General features: G+C 40.6%; 1 protein-coding gene across 1 annotated transcript in view; it reads left to right on the top strand.

Moving 5' to 3' along the window:
* Positions 1–7,724: 7,724 nt before the first annotated feature.
* rph3aa (rabphilin 3A homolog (mouse), a) overlaps positions 7,725–20,947 on the top strand; it is a 30,359-nt gene continuing 17,136 nt past the window's right edge. The window contains exon 1 of the mRNA XM_035644101.2: positions 7,725–7,862. Coding sequence (XP_035499994.2) covers positions 7,756–7,862 — 107 coding nt within the window. The 5' untranslated portion in view covers positions 7,725–7,755. The remainder of the gene's footprint in view (positions 7,863–20,947) is intronic.

Here is a 20,947-nt window from a genome sequence, read left to right as displayed (position 1 = left end):
GAACGCTCAGGGGGTCGTCAGAAGGCCCCTAACATAACATTACAGAGCAAGAAACACGTGGACCACACGTGCTACTCACATTACATATATTGACAAAAAGACACTACATACTCTCCACTGCTGGAGACATTTTACTGATCTTGCAAGAAGTCTGTCTGTTGCTTAAAGGGGCCATATTATGCTCCAGGCACCTTTTCAGCCTGCCTCCACGTATATTTGGTTATCTGGGGTGTCTGCCAGCCCACGGAGAATGAAAAGAAAACAATGAGTCGTTGATTCGTGGTTTGGGTTGATCGTGCAGACGGTCTGTAAACGAACCATTCACAGCCCGGGCGTCAAGTGACGTAAGTTGACTCCTGCTACTGGGGCGACCACGCCCCCAACCTGAGCAGCACCTCCCCCCTTGAAGTGCGGAAAAACTGATCTCGTCTACGCCATAATTTTCTCGCGGCTGACGGCTTGCTGCCGGCGGACCTCGCGGCTGCCGGCGTTCGGTCGCGGCTCCCGGCGTTCGGTCGCGGCTGCCGGCGGTCGGTCGCGGCTCCCGGCTTGCGGCGGAGCTCGCGGCTACCGACGTAGCTAGACTCGCGGCCGGGATGTCGTTAACGTTCTATCGCCCAGCCCCTTGTGCTCTGTGTGTAATTATGGAGAACGTGTTCGCTGTGCCTCCCAGGCCTCTACGTCGTGTATGTGCCTTGTTACGCGCGACTGTTGTCATGGCAGCAGACCCGGGGAGGAGCGAGGCGGAGCTTTGCGGAACACGAAGGGAGGTGGGCGAGGAGTGAGCTGGAAAACGCTGGAATCGCCCGTAGTCTCACAGGGCTGTTTATACAGAAAGAGGAGGGTGCTGTGTGGCTTGATTCTTGAGGTGTTTTGACATGGAATGGCAAAGACATGTAATTCACACACCTGAAAACCAATGTAACTTGTGTAAAAGGGGGCATAATATGGGCCCTTTAAGGGCCAAGAAAGTGCAGTGTTGAATTTGGATATGACCATGATACATTTTTAATAAAACAGTTGATCAGTGCTGTGGAGCAGCTGTAGCTGGGACTCATCAACGAGACACGTTGTCAATCACGGCAAGGCGTGTTGCTCTTTGGTTCACGGTTCTGTCTCATTCGGACTCTGAATAATCAGGTGAACTGCTTTTTGTGGCGGCTTCATAACTCTGAGGACTGAGTCCTGCACAGGGCGCGCTCCCCCGTTGACCGGAGTACACCGCGGCGCACACTGGTCTCGCTCTCGCCCGCTGCTGAGCACTTATGAAAGAAAAGAGTCATCCTTGCAGCGCCCACTAACATTCTGCGCCCTAGGCGACGGCCTATGTCGCCTATGCCAAACACTGGCCCCGTCTGAACCCAAACCTTTGCAGCTTCTGAGCAGAGCTACAGCGATTCTACTCACAAGCCGGTGGGATTCATGACTTCACCTTTAATTTACCTTTCAAGCTAAAGTTTCACTTAAAACTGCAAAAACGTGTTTAGATTTTTAAGATAGATATCTGTTCAATGTAATTCTACTGTTCAAAAAAGTGTGTTTGAAAGTATTACTTATTTGAGCTGTAATGGTTACCGGCAATGGATTTCATTATGTACCATTACCATTCTGCATACATCAATTGATAAATTCAGTTAAATGAGAAATGAGGATGCACCTTTCAGCTGCGGACATTCCCTCTTGAGACTCAGCACTTAGCCAAAACCTTTCCACTGTGGGTTGTTTCATGCCACCACCAGGGACACAAGGGACACAAACACACACACACACACACACACACACACACACACACACACACACACACACACACACGTCATTGACATAAAGCTCTCAGCATGTTTGGTCATGTACTTGGCATTCACTTGAAAAAGTGAGGGCTGGCCAAAATGTCCCCACTTTGCCAAAATATCCTCACTCTGAATGAATTTCATTTTTGGGTCTTGCTTTTAAGTAAGACAAGGCCCCATCATATGGTTGTGCAAACAGATTTAGGGCCTCACAACAAGTGTAACACCTCAAACACACACGTGCGCACTGTAGTGGAAAATCTTTTGTGTGTCCTGTGGAGAGCTGGAATAAAGATTCTTTGAACAAAATTAATTTCGTCTCAGTATTTTATTCTGTCCTGAGCAGAAGGCAAACAGGTTTCACAGAGTACACAGGGCAGTCTGAAAAACTGTGCGCTGAGGTTTGTTCTCAGCGGAGTTTTATAATGATAAGAGAGAAGAGGAGTTTCCACATTGATGGAGGCCTGCCCACAAGCAGTGTAGTGCTGCAAAAAGATATATGGCACAATGGGAAAGATATATGTGATACTGGGAGCAGGGGATGGGAGTGAGAAGAATGCCAGGGGTGGGAGCAGGAGGTCAAGGTAAGCAGAGGATGGTAGAGGAGGAATGTGAAGGGAGACATAAGCAATCAGGTCACACAGTATATTGAATATTTTCTATTACAGCACATATACAAACTTGAGGGCATTTATATAAAGCAAACAAGCAGCATCTGGATAATTACTCTGAAGGACTTCAGACCCAGGGTTATTAATGACATTACTAAACAGAGACCTGTGTATGTATGCAGGCAGGGTAGACAGACAGTCACTCACATGCACACGCACACGCACACACACACACACACACACACACACACATACACACACAGACACACACGTCGTTGACCTAAAGCTCTCAGCATGTTTGGTCATGTACTTGGCATTTACCCACCATTTGTCATTAACTGAGCTTCGCCATCTCTTTCCTTCTCTCTATTATTTTCACACTGAATATTTTCTTATTTTTCTCTCTCCTTGTCTGAATTTTTTTTCAAAATGTGGTGGTTGATCTGAAGGACACTTTGTGTTCCTGTAGGTTTCGGAGGTTAGCATTTCGTCGTGGTTTTTAATCATGTTATCCAGCAACAAGGTTGTGGGGTTATTAGTGACTGTGTCGGTCCAACACTTTGGTCCAGACTGAAAAGTCCGAACAAGTATTTGATGGCGTGTCAGGAAATTTTAAATTTTACCTAGTGCCATCAGCATGTGATACTTTTTTATTTCTAATGGCTTGCCTTTCTCTCTACCTTCACATGTGGCCTTACAGAACAAAAATAGACAACTATAATATTAACTACTGCTGATTGAGTATAGTGCGGCCCTAGTCTTGTTACAGGACAGTGTAAGATTTGTCTTTTCCTTTAAAAAACCCAGAGCCAATTACTTCTACTGTGGCCAGTTCCAAGGTTTATTAAGCTGAAAGCCTGAAGTCTTCTGTTGTGAAGACATTTGTTAAAGGTCCAGTGCTCAGGATTTAGGATAATTCATGGCACAAATTGAATATTCATAATCATGATGTCATTATTGTGTAATCACTAGAAACAAGGAATTGTTGTGTTTTTCTTAACTTAGAATGATCCCTTTATATCTATCAGGAGCGGGTATGCTTCCACTGCCATGAGTGTAATGTAATGTTTCTTCGGTAGCCCAGAACAGACAAACCAAACACTGGCTCTAGACCTTTCACATTTTTATATTACCGGCTATTAATGGCCACTGCAGGTTTCCTACACACTTGAAAGGGGAAGGTGACGTAAAGAATATCCAATACAATAGGTTCCAATATGCAACTTCGCCACTGGATATCAGTTAATCCCACATCGTGAAGCTTAAAGCCTAAGCCCCCACTTGGATAGAACCAAAACTTGCTCTGCTCTGTTCATCTCTATACTTAAAAACACTCATATCTCGTTACTGTTGTTGCTGTGCAGTGTTTGGGATTACTCACCCATGGGCAGCCCTGTGGCCACCCTCTTCCCTGACCACTATGCAAACACGGCTCTATCAGTTTTTATCCCTGAAGCTCTTCTGCATCATTTGCAAATCTGATTCCATCGCGTCACTTGTCCATCAGTAGTACAGGCTCTTCTTAGATTGCAGGATATCAAGTTTATATGAGGGGCCGTTAGGGACATATTCCAGAATTACCTCTCGCACTCACAACTGAAATGCTTTCACACACACAACTTAAATGCTTTCACACACAACTGAAACACTCTCACGCACACAACTGAAATCCCCTCACACACACAACTGAAATTACCTCTCACACACACAACTGAAATCCTCTCACACACACAATTGAAATTACCTCTCACACACACAACTGAAAAGTTCTCACACACACAACTGAAACTACTGAATTCAGCTTGAAGGTCCTGGGACACATGCCAAACTTTTATTTTTGGATTTAAAAATGTATTAGTATTTAACAATGAAATTGCTTTGTTGATTTTAATCTTGACATAAGCCTTGCAGTGCTCCAGACACAAAACAATATGTCTCCCTTACCTTTTCTTTCCCCTCTGTACTGTCTGCCTTTGTCTGCCCTGTATCCTAAATGTCAAAAAGAAAAAAGAACTAAAACAATCACTTGAAGCTGTTTTTGCCTATTTGATAAATGTATATGTACTCCATTGATTCTTGCACTTTTGGGTAATATCTTCATGGTTGAAAGCACTTCTAGTAAGTCGCTTTGGACAAAAGCGTCTGCTAAATTAATGTAATCTAATATTTTTTTGTTTACGGATTTTGAGAGGAAATTTCAGTTGTGTGTGTGAGAGGATATCAGTTGTGTGAGAGGTAATTTCAGTTATGTGTGTGAGAGGGTTTCAGTTGTGTGTGAGAGAGGTAATTTCAGTTGTGTGTGTGAGAGGTAATTTCAGTTGTGTGTGTGAGAGTGTTTCAGTTAAACAGGAAGGCATTTCAGTTGAACAGGAAGGCGTTTCAGTTGTATGAGAGGTAATTTCAGTTGTGTGTGAGAGCCTTTCAGTTGTGTGTGAGAGCATTTCAGTTGTGTGTGCGAGAGGTAATTCTGGAATATGTCCCTAACGGCCCCTCATACACTGCTGAGCTACTCGCTGATCTGCAGGTCTATTCTGTGGCTTACATAAGCATGTTGTGTTTGCATGACCAGCGCTTCATCATGTAAAATATGTGAGGAAAGAGTCAGAAGTTAAACACCCACATTAAAATAAAACTGGCTCACTTGTGGCCAAAACATCAAACACACTGTGTATGATGCAGTGGAGCCCCGTGCTGAGTCAACAGGTCGTAGCAGAAGGTGAACGTGCATAACTAGGACACATACACACATTTTTTGCACTTTTACCCAACAAAATTTTAATATTACAACAGACCCGTAACAGATTATTTTTACTTAGCCTGCAAGAGGAACTTTGGAGCTTGTTTTTTTGCAAAAAATGATATTGATTATACAGTATGTATGTATGTATGTAAGGTGTTTTTTTTACTGCGACACAAAACAATGTTTGGTCATGAAAAGCTTTTGTTTGTGTATTTTATTTTACTTCACTTTATTGTGTTACAGTATCTTGCATTACGACCTGTTTGTTGGGCCTGAGGGTCACACCTGTGTTAATCACTTAAACCTCACTAAAACCAACTCTTATACTGAAAAAGCCACGCTGAAACTTGATTCAAATTTTTTTAAACCCTTCATTCTCTAATTAAAGAAACCAAAACCCAGGTGTCTGCTCTGTTGCATGAACTGATGCCTGCTTCACATCCTGTGGCTGAACCAAGAGCTTGTTTTTGGCACTTTTCGAAGTTGAATCAACACAGTTTCGTGCAAATCTGTGAGCCGGCGAGATGTTTGGCCCAATTAAACATGCGATGCAGCGCGATGACACAGCAGGCGCAGACGGAGAAGCCAGTGGATTAGACGTTACAGTGAAGGAGCCATGAGAAGGTAACAGCAGGCCGGCCACTGCTGCACATTTTGGATGACTGGCAGTTGTTTAATTGTAGTTGCACCATTAGAGGGCAGCAAGTGGTCCCCTGGGAAACACGAACCACAATCCAATAAATCAAAGTGGCTCCACAGACGCTGAGCAGGCTTATTTCAGCACCGCGACATGAAAATGCATTTCACATGGCAGTGTAATTTCTCACATGTGACAGTAGCAGTGTTTGGCTTTTGTTGCTCAGCCAACTGTTCTTGAAAATGGCTTCAGGTTAACTCTTGACTGTGTTCACTGAATAATGGAATTACATAATCATCATGGTCTTTAATTGCACAGTGTAGCGGACCTATTGGATTCGTATTGTACATAATAAGTGAGCTGCTTTGCTTGAGGGGAAATAAAGGACCAAAAATAGATCTATTAGAAAGAGTTCCCATATGGTGCATGAATGAAAGCCATTTCACAGCACGTGTATGCAGTCGCAAAGGCAGACAGTTAAATGGATGGGAGATGATTTATTCTATTGAACAAAAGCAAACAAATCAAACAATATAAAACAAAATTTTCACTTACTCACATGCAACTGCCTTCTGTAGCTGCTAAAATGCTCTATATTTTTTGTATTAATTTCCCTCCATAATGTTAATACTGTTCATATATTGTTCACACAGTATATACAGAGTGTATATATATATATATATATATATATATATATATATATATATATATAGCGTTTGGTATTTTAATCCAGTGGTTCCTAACCCAGGCCTACCAATGTCATGGGTGAGCAGGAAGCAGCACCCAAATGCAGGTGTCGAAAAAGGATATTTAATATTAAAAAAAAAATCAAACCAAGGGTGTCCACAACATGTAGCAAAAAGGTAGTCAAAACTAAAACACTGGAGCCAGGGGGAAAAGCACAGAAACAGACCGGGGGAAATAGCAGGAACAGACGTCTCAGGAACAGACTGGGGGAAAATAACAGAAGACCCGACAAAGACAAAGGGAAGCACAGAGACTAAATACACACAAGGAGGGCAGGGCAAATAGAACACAGGTGAGACACATTAGGAACAGTTGCAGACAATCACAGGGGCAGGAGACACAGGAAAAACAAGACACCAGAAACTAGACACAGGACAGGAAGTGAAGCATCACTAGGAAAGGGACTTCAAAATAAAACAGGAAAACAAACAAAACATGAACTACGAGCAGGAACTGGATAGATTTTTTGTTGTGATATTTTCTTGAAGGTTTTTGTCATCAGAAAGGTTTTACATTTTTATCTCTTTGGGCATTGAACAGTTCAATGAATCTAAAACCCGTTTTACATGATTTCACAAAATTCTACTAATCTGCAACCGTAAATATGTTTTGTAGGAATTGGGAAAATAAATTAGTAGTTTCAAGGAGACATGGTTTTTGTAACGGGCACCACCAGTAAAGGTTGAAAGGTAACAAGTAACTACAGCCGTCACATAAATGTAGTTTATTTATTTGTTACAAACCTTTACATCAACATTGTTCTAACACTGGGTCAAGTAACCTTATTTTAGTTAAATAGAAATACAGAGAAATAGATACAATTTATAGATAACATTTGTGTCCCACCTATAGTGACCCAGTCTCAAGCCAACCACTGGTTTAATTTGTTACAATTGTTTTTTTGTTTCTTAATCTGTAAAGTAACTAGTAAAATATTATTGTCAGATAAATGTTTTGATAAATGGAAATACTCAAGTAATATACATCAAAACTGTACTGAATTACAGTACATGATTAAATGTACTTGCAGAATTGAGCTCAGTGAATGGGACTTAAATTAAACTGTGGCATCACCATCTTGTCTTTTTCTGAAGAGATAAGAGAGGATGGATTTAGTTAAAGAGGGAGGGAGGATGAGAGGGAGAGAGGGAGGGAGGCGGAGCAAGGGTTTTACTACAGTGTGTGTGCTGAAGAGGCTGACAGTGAGGAGGACAGTAGCAGAGAGGATGGTGGATGCTGAGACGGAGCTGCTGGCGAAACATCCTCTGTCACACTGAAGCAGCTCTCGTCCTGACAGAGAAACACCCAAAATCAGCACTACGTCTGTTTGAACGCCTCAGGTGAGACAACACTGTCTGTTTTTATTCATTTTTACTGATTGAGTCATAAATTCTGTCACCGGGACTTTCAGCGGATGTTGTTTTTTATGACGAAAAACGACCTATGTTGGCTACAAGTTTATTCCAGGGTGGTTGACAGCAGTAGAAGTTAGTCTGTGGTTTATTAAAAATGATTTCCATTAACCAATTATTATCCATTGATTGCCAACATACTGTATTTGATAAAAAAAATCTTAAATTTAAAGCATATCCTATATTTCTCATTTTAGACTCTAATGTTTTACTTAACAACAAAACACAAAAAATTATTGAACTACTGTTCAATATAATTGCTCTTTGAAAAAAGCTGAATTCACTAAACTAAACTAAAACATTCATTACAAATAGTAATTTGTGTTATTTTGTATAAATACCTTTGACATTTGGTTAAGGATGACACAAATTGAAGTTTGAAGGTAGTCAATCTACCTGTTTTGATTTATGATATTTATTCATCTTAAAAAAAACATTGGTGTAATATCAAGTAAACCTTATTATTAGATAGAACCTGACTGACAGTGGAGTTTTAAGGCAAATATTAAATTTAAATCAAATACATTTTACAGACAATAAGACACAAATGTACCAGAACAGAGTATATAGGCAAATATTCAAGCTATATATTATACATTAATTCCTACTGTTCTTATTGAGCATGGCTGGTGTTAAACTGAGGTCTACTGTACCTGCTGAGAACGGTGTGCTCGTTGTGTGAGTGCTCACAGAGAAGGGTGTCATAATATTAATTAAAAATTGGCTGAACACATTGACTTCGTCTGACTTTTTCTTCCCTCAAAGTAAAGTCTGGGTCTCAGAAGAGAGGAAAAACAAACCATGTGAAAACAACTGTTAATTAATTTCTTTCAAAATAAAGATGAGCTCAGAGCTTTCAAAAGAAAGGTGGCTAGCTATTAGCAAACTCCTACTACGACAGCTAGCTAGCAGCTACCTAGCTGTGATCGACACAACTGCTATTGCTAGCTAGCTAGCTAACTGTAACTTTTACAGGTTAGCTAGCTAGTTACTATTAGAACACACAGTATCATAAATTAATAAGCATCATAGCTGCGGGGGGGGGGGGGGGCACAGTGAGTACTTATGTACAGGGCCTAGAATTTGATGCTACACCCCTGAGGCCAAAACTCCTGAGTCGTAGCGTTTTCTCGCTGGCACGTCTCTTAAGGTGTTGGGGGTGATGTTTACAACCTGCACTCGCAGTGTTGTGAGGTGTGGCCTGCATCATTTTTTGGTTTTCAAATTACAGAGCCAGGGCAGGGCTGAGAAAACTGAATTTTTTTCCGCATACACAGAACTGACAGCTAGCAGACTGTGAGGAATTATTCGCTGATTTTTACAAAACGTGTAGTGGTTTAGAATTTGCTTACTGCCTCTTTAATGAATGATTTAAATGCTAAGTTAGTGATCTTTTGTGTTGTATAAATTTTTTTTATTAAACTGTGGGGGGGACAACATGCACACGGTATTGATCACCCCTCTGATGCATGTAATTTGTTTGTGTTAACATGTGCTCACTATTCACTATGATTCTGATTTGATTTGGTTGGAGAGCATAAGCTTCCTATTGCTTCCATTGCTAATAGATCCCTATATTTGTTTCATCCATACTGAAAATTCATAATTTATAAAGAACACACACACACACACACACACACACACACACACACTTTTTTTTATAAGAATCCCTTCAGTTCAGAGATGGTGGACAAACTTTGTAACTTTCTTGTTACTTTCATCAGCCAAAATTCTGTTTATACTGACACTGATACATAGCTATATACAGTTTATATTTGAGGACTAACTAACTGTTTCATCCTCCACTACACCCCTGGCCTTGTTAGCTGTCATGTAATCTAAATGACAACTCATCACCCAGGGGCTTGTTCACATCCAACACTCAAGTGTTTGTGATTTTGTGATGTGTGCAGCAGCAGCTTCATTCTTCCATCTTGGCTACACAGATGCGTCCAGTCAGTGTTGCGTGTATAAGTCACATATTTTTTGACATGCAATAAAACAGCAATTTGGAATTCCCAAAGTGGAGAGCCTAAAGAGTGTGTGCAGCAGAGGTGAGGAGGCGTTGTTCTGTCGTCTCCTCTATCTCCCTGTTATTTTTCCATCGTTGGGTCCAGAGAAACCATCAGTGAAGAGAGTGAAGGAGCATGCGGCTTACGTGTAGTGGCAGCAGTGAATTCAGAGGAAGGGATGAGGAAATAAGAGGAGGAGAAGAAAAGAGGGATACTTTTGCTACGTGTGTGTTTGTGTGCGCGCGCCGAATCGATTTGCAATACCACAACACTCACTTTCCTATTTTGTCTGTCATCTGCAGCCATAGTCACATTTATTGAGCCTGCTCTTCTTTCCCATGCTCCCTGTAATCTCCGCTGAATGCTCCTATTGACCCCCGATCAGCTGTATTGACTGTGGTGGGTGGTGGTGGATTATACAGACTGCTGAGCTCTCAGGTGGAGCCTGATGTGGCTAATTTGCTTGAGCATAAATGCTTCACGCCAACTCGACACCCCCTGACTGCAGGGGAAATACTTCTTACTGTAGCTTTTTTTTCTTCTTGAGTCGAGAGGTTGGCATTCAGTACTTAATTGTCTCAAATGAGCACTGCTCTTAGGAGCAAAACATCTTAATGAGGAAATATCTGCTGTAAGTATGGAATTAGTGGAATTAGTGGCAGTGGAAACAATCTGTGAACACAACACTGACGTGAATTTAAATAGTTGCTTATTCACACATCCAGCAGTAACGGAGCAACATGATCCTTCTGTGGGTGTCAAGTAATGAATCTACATCCAATATCACCTCTCTTTTAACTCTGGCTTTGGTCTCAACCAACCAAATAGGTTAACCATTTTCACCAGCTGCTCTCCAACTGTCTGCCTGCGGTTTGCTGCTGAGCAGTGGCTTTTTAGCAGATGTTTCCCAGCAAGCACCTGTTTGCTGCGACCAATCACGGAGCAATCACATGTACGCGTTGCTTTAACACTTGGCGTGCTTGATACTTGGTGCTGCCGGAATCACAGTTACTCCGCTTGGGAAACACAACATAGCCCGCGATTTGGCCATGGCCAGAGTTGTTGCAAAATTAGATTGGTTGCCTCTGCCACCTCTTTCCAGGCTGGGTCTTCTCCAGTTTGTAGCCCGGTGAGTAAATGATGTCTGATCATAGAAAACAGGGTGATCCCGCAGGCAGCAATCAATCTCTCCACCACTTTGACCTTTGATGTCAGACAGGATCTGTATTAGCAGGGACACAAGTTGATTGGCTGGTGCCTGCGCTGCCGCTAGAAAAGTTCAGCATTTCTGAACTTCTGCTGCATGCAATGCGAGTGAAGTGAAGCAACAGAACCCCAATGCAGTTCGATGACGCATGGCGTAACCCCATCCAAAGTGAAGCACCCTTGATTTCATTGTATTTTGTACAACACAATGACATTGAAGGTTTTTGCTTTTAATTCTAAGCTGCTGAAGTTTCATCAAGGTGAGTGACCCCTTTCACCATTGGCAGTATGTTTTCATAATGTTCCTATAAGGCGTGCTTGATGCTTGGTGCTTCAAGCACGCCTTTCATACACTATTGATTATAACAACTTCCAAATTACAAAAAACATACTGACTGTTGAATAGAAATTATGTATATACCAGATAATAAAATAATAAAATATTACAGATTTTCACTACAATGCAGAGTACTTTACCTGTACTCTATATGATTAAACGTGACTAAGGGTGTGTCATACAGAGGAAGACATATGAGATGAATATACATGTTCTATTAATCAACCAGCAGATACATTTTATTACCAGCATTATCGCTTAAAAACAAGACAGTTATTATCTGTATAACTAAAATAATATTATCTGTGCCTAGTTGCACAAAGCAGAGCAGAGGAGCAAATAGTGCACTTGTGAAGAAGAGTGCTCATGCACCTAGGCTGTGGTCCAACTTCAATTTTATTTGGCCCTGATTCTGTTGAGGCTAGCATCCCAACATAAAACAAGATTTAGTGACAATGGCATTGATACTTCAGGTACAAATCTGCTCAAGCATATTGACATGTTTATCTACTTTTACTACCATCTTTCCCCAAACTCGCCATAGCTGCTGATATGCAGGTATTGTGGAAATTGACTGTCATACATAGATCAGGTTTTTCCAAAATCAACAAGATCACAAAGCACTTTAAACTGAATGACAAAATTATCAACCAAACCATATTATTATCTACACTATATGATATGATTCAGGTTTAAGCACTAAAACAACTTGGGTTTGTATAACATAAGTTCTTTGAGATGCTGTATCCATCTCCAAGATTTCTGCCTTCCCTCCAGTACAATGAAGATGAAGTGGAACAATTTCCTAAATAAAAAACAATTTACAGTGAATTTAAAAAATTAAACTATTACCAACTATGGGTAGATATCACTAAGACAGATAAATTAAACAATTTGTGTTTTGTTGTTTTGAGTGAACTAAGCCTTGAGAGGTGATACATTATATGTTTCCAGATTAAATGAGGTGAGGTATGTCAATAGATAACATCTTCTTGGTTGATATTATATCATATTATATTATATAGGTTTGGACTTTTTAATGGTCTTTATTCCCCCACTTAGTTACTTAAAAAAATACTTTAACATATCAAATGCAACCTGTTAAGGTTAATATTTATGGTAATAATAAAAAAACTGCGGCTTTATATTGTTGACAGATTTTTATATGGGCACCTGTCCAGTTTAAGTGAGTAAAATTGCCTCTGTGATCATAGAAGGTTGTCAGGTTTGAGGTCAAGTCCATTGTGACCCATCCATTTCAGCAATCAATTGAAATTCATGAACTTCCCATTTCCCATTACTTCACGTGAGGACTGTTCCACATGAGCTCATTCATTGGAACGTTTCAGCTATTTGGACAGTTTAGCTATAAGGTAATTGACTTCCCTGCTCCTCAGATCTGCAGCTGGGGCATTATAGTCCTCAGAGACTGTGGACTTCTCCTCTCAGTGCAGCAGGAGCAGCAGATGTGCTGCACAAATGCAAGTGTCTGATTTGCCGTACATTGTGTGGGCCCACTTGAACTGTTCATAGCCAGGAAGGAAACACAGCTCTACACAGAAAACCACTATGACACTTTTATATACTGCTGTGTGTGGATCTTTCTCCTGCGTGACCCAAATGTTCTGTCAGGGGCCTCAGGGCAAAAATGTCTCCAACACACAGTACGACCAGCAATCTGTCATTTGGATCCTTTTTTGTTTCCAGAAATAGGTACTTACATGGGGCCCACAGATGTCCCATTTGAACCCATTTAAAAGGGCAGTAAGAGATTCTAAAGCAATACACGCTTTGTAAAAATCAGCAAATATTTCCTTCACCCTCCATCAAATGTTGCTTTAGTGAGTGTCGGAAAAAAATCCAGGTTTTCGGCTCAGCCCAGGCTCTGTAAATCGAAAAACAAAAAAATGGTCGACACACCAAGGGACGTGCTGGCGGATGGCAATGCAAGTCTGTGGTTTTGGCCGTTTGGTGATTGCATCAGACTCCCATAGTGGAGATCCTGACCCAAGCAGTAAAATCACAACAACAAAGACAGGAACAAGCTTTCTCCAAAATCGCTTTCTGCCCCTTTAAAGAGATAATGACATTAATGATATTAGGACCCTGATAATATAATGTCTGTCCAGAATATGTGTATGTTTTGTGTTTTGTATCTGTGTAAAGCTGCCTCAGTGCTGTAATTTTAGTGTGGCAAACCAATAATTCAGATTACCTTTAAGCTCATTCAATCAGTATAGCATAAACACAATACTCGGTTAACTTTACTTTAAAATGCGTTTTTTAAATTTATTTTTAGATCAAATTCAACTTGTGATTCTGTACATGCAGTTTTTATTTTTCGGTGCAGTTTTTGCTGGAGCCTCTTGCGTCGTATTGCCAAGATGGCAGCCAAGTGGCAAGGCGTGCCTTCACGGACTTTACCCTGGACCGATGTGTTGTCTGAGCCAGTATTAGTTTTGGGTTAACTGATTCAAAAAATGTCTTGTTCTGGGTGAATTTTAAATCATGGATAAAGTTAAAATAAAAAGTTGAGAGTTGAAAGTTGGGTTAAACGGACCTCATTGGGAGATCATCTTTGTTAAAAAGATATCTCAACCCAATTGGAAGATTTTGGGGCTACACAAACTTGAAAAGGAGCACTGAATCTGTTCTGGGGGCTCATTGTTGAGCAACATCTTACAAAGACACAGTATGTTGTTTATTTGGAGCAGTGAAATGCCAGTCTCTGACAGTGACATGGACAGATGATGACAGAAGATGGTGTTGGCAGATTCGGTTTAGATGCAAGAGTGATGGTTGAGTAATGAGTGAATAGTATCTTATTTCTCATTTTTATATCTCTGTCGCAACGTCATACTGTCTGTCAATGTAGAAACCTCCTCACTCTGCCCCTTACACAAACAGAGGAATGAGAGAGACAGATATGGGAAGCAGAAAGAGACAGAGAAAGACAGAGATGGCCTGAGGTTTGCATTTTGTTGTGCTCAGTTTAGTGGCTTCAGCGCTGCCCCTGGTGTATACATAAACGCACAGTACACTCATCCCTCACCATATGGGTGTTTGCTCTCGTGTTTGACTTGCCATGCACAATAATCACACATTCTTTTTCTTTAAAAGGTCGTGAAGATGATGAGTGGAATCTTGAAATATTTTTTTCCAAAGTTAAGGGTATTTTGTCTTGATTACAGTATAACTGAAAGTTGAGAGATGAGAAGGGCAAGAGAGAGAGAGAGAGAGAGAGAGAGAGAGAGAGAGAGAGAGAGAGACAGAGAGACAGAGATGACTGGTTAAATGCAGCAAAACTCCATCGTTTGATTTCAGTTCATGGTGGTCAGTCCGCCAAGAGTTTACAGCCATGCTGGCCACTGTTTACTCAGGCACAGCAGCGCTTTGAGCTAAATGCTAATAACAGCATGCTAACATGCTCACAATGACAGTGTCAACATTCTTAAGTTACTGATGTTAACAGTGTCCCTGGCAGTGTTTACATTATCCTGTGGTAAATGTTTACTCATTTTAGCATACTAGCATGCTAATATTTGCTAATTAGCACCAAAAAAAATTTGCAGTTGTGGCTGAATGTCATTAGTTTTGCAGATTATTTGGTCATAAACAAAACTACTGGACACATTTGAATAAAGCTTTGAGCTCACCAAAGTTATTGCAAAATTTCTGAAGGGAACATGGCCACCTCAACCAACTTTTGGGAACACCACTGGACTGTGTGTTTGCATGGACGGACAGAAACAGAAAGTTTTGGGAAACAATGATTCACCCAGTATCATTCTCTGCTGATTGGGTCTTATAAGTGACAAACAAACGGCATCAGCCGCAGCTACCAGTGGCGAGTGCAACATTAATAACATTAATTCTAACCCTTACTGTCCGTAACAGATCCTCCTTATCGTTGGTCCAAGCAAAGAAATCCTTGGTTTTTCTTTTTGCCATTGCTGTTTTTCACTCAAAGTATTTTCTGCAACTGCATGCCAAGTGTATGTGGATGGTCATGTGATATGCACTACTGTTTTTCGGTTTATCAGCATAGATGGAGATTATATCTGATACAGAGCTCAAATGCTCATCTGGATGGAGATCATTTTAATCTGACAGTGTGGACGGAGCCTGAAAGCCATCGGGTCTTTCTCACTCAAATGTTATAATGTCCTATCACTTCCTCCACTACGTAGAGTAGGTACATTCATTTCTAGGCAATTTTGTGACATCAAAGCTCTCAGCCACCCATGTTGGGATTTGAAGACCAGATTACTCTCATATCTAGGCTTGACTTTACACAGAAGTCATCAAAAAGGGGGCTTCTGTGTGTGTGTGTGTGTGTGTGTGTGTGTGTGTGTGTGTGTGTGTGTGTATGTATGTGTGTGTGTGTGTGTGTGTGCGCGCGCAAGAGTTAACAATCAAACCAGAGAGTCAACAGACAGGGGATAAAGTAGGTGGTGAAGCTTCTTTGCAGAACTAAGCTCCATAAGCTGCTTCCTCACCCATAGGAAAAGCCTTGTTGGAGAAGTGAGATGGCAGAGTGCATGAATGTATGGTGATGAATGAGTGAAAGGATGAACAGATGGGGGTGGGGTGGGGGGGGTTGGATGAGCATGTTGAATAGATGACGGTGTGCGTGTGTGGCGGGCTGCTGAAATGTTCCAGTCTAATTCAGAAGGGAGCGTTTGGACTCCTTGGGGAATGTTCTGTGTACCGTAAATAACTGGAGTTTTGCTGTAGATGAGGTTGCCTGACCTGTATTTCATGTGATGACTAACCTCATTTAAGGTCAGGGGACTGATCCAGAACACTCAAGCTCATGATTAGGGATTCTATAGTTTAAAACAATGTGATCAACCTAAAAATTCAAAGTGCCACATTATCTTAAGCTATGGGGATTATAATGAATTGGGTCTGATTTTACACATTAAAATCTTGTTTCCCAAAAGCAACTAAGATGATGCTTAAATCCGTCTTGGAAACCCTCTTAAGCTTCCCAAAAACATCTTCAATGACAATACGTAGAAATCAAAGTTTTTATTGTCTTTGTTCATTTTTAATACTTTTTTCACATTCACTGATATTCTTTTGAAAATGACGTTTGATGTAAAATAAGCGAAAATGTTTAAATTAGAAAATGAGGAAATAAAACTAGATACTTCAGATATGTTAATCTCTACTGGCACAAAAAAACCCTTCACTTTCTTACCCTTTCTTGTTTATTCATGGCCTGATTGACGTTTGACACATGCTTATATACAGGTAATGTAACAGATATAATGACAGGATGACTTTGTCTTCGACGTCAATCTGACTTCAATCCAGGGAGTATGAGTTAAAACTATGGACTGTTTGAGCTTTATTTTCACATGTTTATCAGTTTTCATGTTGGACATGATCACGTTTAATGTCCCTGACAACGTCTCTAGTTTAATTTAGTCATTTATAACAGTAGCAACCACCTTTTTTAAACACACATGAATGTTTAGAGAGTATGAGTGGGGTATGTACTCATGTGTTTCATTAATTTTGAGCTGGTTTTTACAGCAGACTTTTTTCCAGGCACCTAACAAAAAAACCCATTAATTTAAACCTTAGTCGATCGGGATCAGGGGACCTGAAAAACTCCTGCCTGCAGCACCCTATGAAATATTTAGATAAATTATTTAATGTAGCATAGATAATATGTGAATATATAGTTTTATTGAGAGTAAGCATATTTTCTTGTCTCCTAAAACATGAATATAAAATATCAAAAAAAGAAAAGAAGAGGGGAAGCCTCTTGGCGTCACAGGAAACATGAGGATGACACAACCTGCCAGTTATCCTCCCTGCAGCGCTCGCACTGTCTCTCACACAGTGTGCGTTTGCTTGTGTGTGCTGACATTAATAACTTGTGTTTGTGTGTGTGCATGTGTGTGCGGCTCTGAGTCAGCCCACATAGTCTCATGGAGCAAAAATGCCTTGGTTTTCTCCTACTTGCCTTGGTTTTCTCCTACACGTCAATTTGCAATTTTTTTCTCTGTGCCACTGACCGAGTGTGACAGGTCCTCACAGTCCCTGTGTGCGTTTGTGTGTATGTGTATGTGCACTCTTTTTTTTTTTACATCAATTTGTATTAATGTTAATAACAGGCTGGTGATAACAAAAGACCTGCTTAACTGCAATCACCAGCAGCTTGGAGACAGACAGGCTGAATTGGTAAGAGAGATGGGCAGACAAACTGTTAAAAGCTGAACGATGACAGGATAGCAAACATTACAGAACAGCACCTTTCACTTGGAATGCTCCTAATCTGACCTCAAAGAGAAATAAATGTTTTTTTGTAAGACTGAGTTAGTTGAAAGAGAACAAGGCTACAAATCTACAGCCATGTTAGGGGTGGCTGTGGCTCAGGAGGTAGAGTCGTTCGTCCACCAACCGCTTCCGCCAGTCCGCATGCCGTTGTAGCAAGACACATAACCCTAAATTGCCTCTGGCTCTTTGGACAGTGTATGAATGTGTATGAATCTGACAGAATAATGCACGGTACATAGCATAGTGTCATGTTAACCACTCAAAGTGTGGTCTATATGAAACACACATTCATAGAAAAGCGCTATGTAAAGTCAGTTTACCATTACCATGTTAGCAGCTCTGTGAAGCCGCACCTACAGTAGATACAGCAGTGCTTGGAGCTCAAGGCTAACTTCATCCTGCTAATATGCTCACAGTAACATTACTAACATGATTTTTGGCACATTGACCATTTTCAGTTGACCATTTTCACCATCTTAGGTTAGCGTGTTGCATGCCGATTAGCACAGAACACATCATTTATTTTTTGCAGGTATTCGTTCATAAACCAAGGTTTAAGGAATAAAAGAATCTAGCCTAATGAATATCAAAAGAAATACTTAAGTATTTTTGAATTTCATCCTGCGATGGAACATGAGTATATCTACAAAATTTGATGTGGTCCATTTCATTTAATGTCAAGACTTTTCCCTCAAGACCACGGATGTGTTGCAAGAGGAAATGTCAGGGGGTATCCAAATTCACAAGAGATTTATCCTTTTGGAATTATCAACGTCTGTACAAAATGTAAAGACAATCCATCCACTTGCTCCTATTGTGGTCAAAGACAGCCTAACCACTTTTCCAGAGATCTACATCTCAGATGTGCATGTTCCAATGTTAATCATAATATTATCTGCCTCAAATGTAATTCCTTCCCAGAATTGATGTTTGATGGTAGCAGCAGGGCTCTAATGCGTTTAATCCTTCCTTAAACCTATTTAGAAAACTATAAGTGGGTGTGTGCAAATTGCTCTGTTACTACTCCTCTCCATCATCGAAGAGCAATTAACACCGGGTTCACCTGACAATCTATAATCTCAAAGTGACATGACACATGCACACACACGCACACACACAGACACTTGCATACATACATTGAAGTACCACTGCTCCCTGGAGGTCGTTCTACTCTTCAGTCAAATCCCACTATAAAGCAGGTGTAAATCAAGCCAGGCTTTCATGAGGTGACGTGTCCTTGGTGTAGGTCAGGGAGGAGCAGTTCAGACACTTGGCCATTTTTCATGTGGTGCTTGTAGAAAACCATATCATCTCTCATATCATGAACAGATTTAGGACAAGATATACTGCCCTTGTATTCAAAATAGAGCAATAGCCCTATTAAAGTATTTGACTGTCATGTAGGTCTGGGAATAAGCAAAAAGAAAAACTGTACTTCTTTGTTTGATAGGAAAGCTCAAAATTCAAATCTACGTTAAACTGGAATAGTCATGTACAGCACAGTGAGAGCAAGGTCCATAGAAATAGATTTACAAGTAACAAATTGATCAGGCTGAATTGCCATTTTGTTTCTCTTCATTTATTAAGCCCCACAGTGTTTATGTTCGTACATTTCATGTTGGGAGAGTATTTCTATCTATTGACTGAGTGAAAGATAGTAAAAGTTGCCCCTCTTCCTAGTTTATTTGTGTTACATTGACCTCTTTTTCACAATTTGCTGTCTTCTAGCATAGAGGGGAGAGGACTAACCAATGAGCAGAGTCAACGTTCTCTTTGTTTATGAGTTTGTCTGAGTTGCTGGAGTGTAAAGGTCCCCAAATCCAATTAAGAGCAGGCCAGAGCTGCTAATGTTAGCTTATATGCTGTTATTTTATGTTACGGACTATAAAGAGTAGGTCAGAGCTGCTAACGTTAGCTTAAATGCTGATATTGTATGTTCAAAACTATTAGGAGCAGGCAATAGCTGCTAACGTTAGCATAAATGCTGATATTGTTCAAGACTATTAAGAGCAGGCCAGAGCTGCTAACGTTAGCATAAATGTTGATATTGTACGTTCAAGACCATAAAGAGCAGAACATAGCTGCCAACATTAACATGAGTTAATGATATGCTACTTCTTGCAGGTAACACTGTAGCCTACTGGGTTGTAAGCTAGTGAATATTTTCAGTTTACAGTTGATGAACATATTGTTTTAATTATTACTTTTCTGCTTCTGCAACCCTGACACTCTCACTGTTTGGGAAAGGGTTTAGTGAAGCATCAGTTGTCTGTTGGATTAAACTGTTTCCTGTTTACAGAACTGTGAGATATAATCCCTCAAGTGTGATCTTTGATCTGCCCTGATATTTTCTCTCAGATGGCATCATATAGGAGCCCTTCTAGAAAACGATGATTGTGAGGTAAATGTTAGCAATACAGTGTTCATGTTACGAAGCAATAAGTGTGTATTTACATGTGTGTGGTTGGCCAGCACTGCCCCTCCCTGATTGACGTCATGTTGCGTCATGTTATGCTCGATCTGTGCAGTTCTTAAGAGGTGTCTGCAATCGAGAACACGGTACAGAGAACACGATAAGGATGAGCTTGTTCATTGGTTCACTGCTTTCGCATACATACTGTCACTTCTCCTGGAAATCCAAAGATGGCGGGCAACGACGTAACATATCACATATTTTCTTTGATTTTACACTTTTAAAACTTTTAAATGTTGCGTTTAATTTGGTTATGGTTAGGGTTGTGGTTAGGGTTAGGGTTAGGGTAAGGGTTCGTCGTCATTGTACAGTATTCAAAATCAAATGATAACTTTCATCAAAACGTACAATATATTGGTTTTAGAAACAAATAAGCACTACAATAAAAAACAATTCACTATATCTACCGCTCTTCTTTCATTTTAACCAGCCTAGCAGGACGAAAAAGAGTGTACAACCAATCACATTGCGATCTCTGAGCTGGTTGTGGCCCAAGAACACGGCCTCAATCATAGCTCGTTGCTGACCGCAGCCATTATAGAGATTGGGAGAGAATTGCAAACAGTTCTGGAGAATCATATTGGCCTGCTGACCCACCTTGGCTGGCCCCTTATGGTACGGCTGAGCAATATGTTGTCATTGTAGTCCTTCCAACTCACTTAGCTCTTTTGATTTAGACTGTGACCCATCC

Source organism: Scophthalmus maximus, chromosome 1 (genome assembly GCF_022379125.1).
Source record: "Scophthalmus maximus strain ysfricsl-2021 chromosome 1, ASM2237912v1, whole genome shotgun sequence".
Lineage (NCBI taxonomy): Eukaryota > Metazoa > Chordata > Actinopteri > Pleuronectiformes > Scophthalmidae > Scophthalmus > Scophthalmus maximus.
This window is presented reverse-complemented; position numbering and strand designations above follow the sequence as displayed.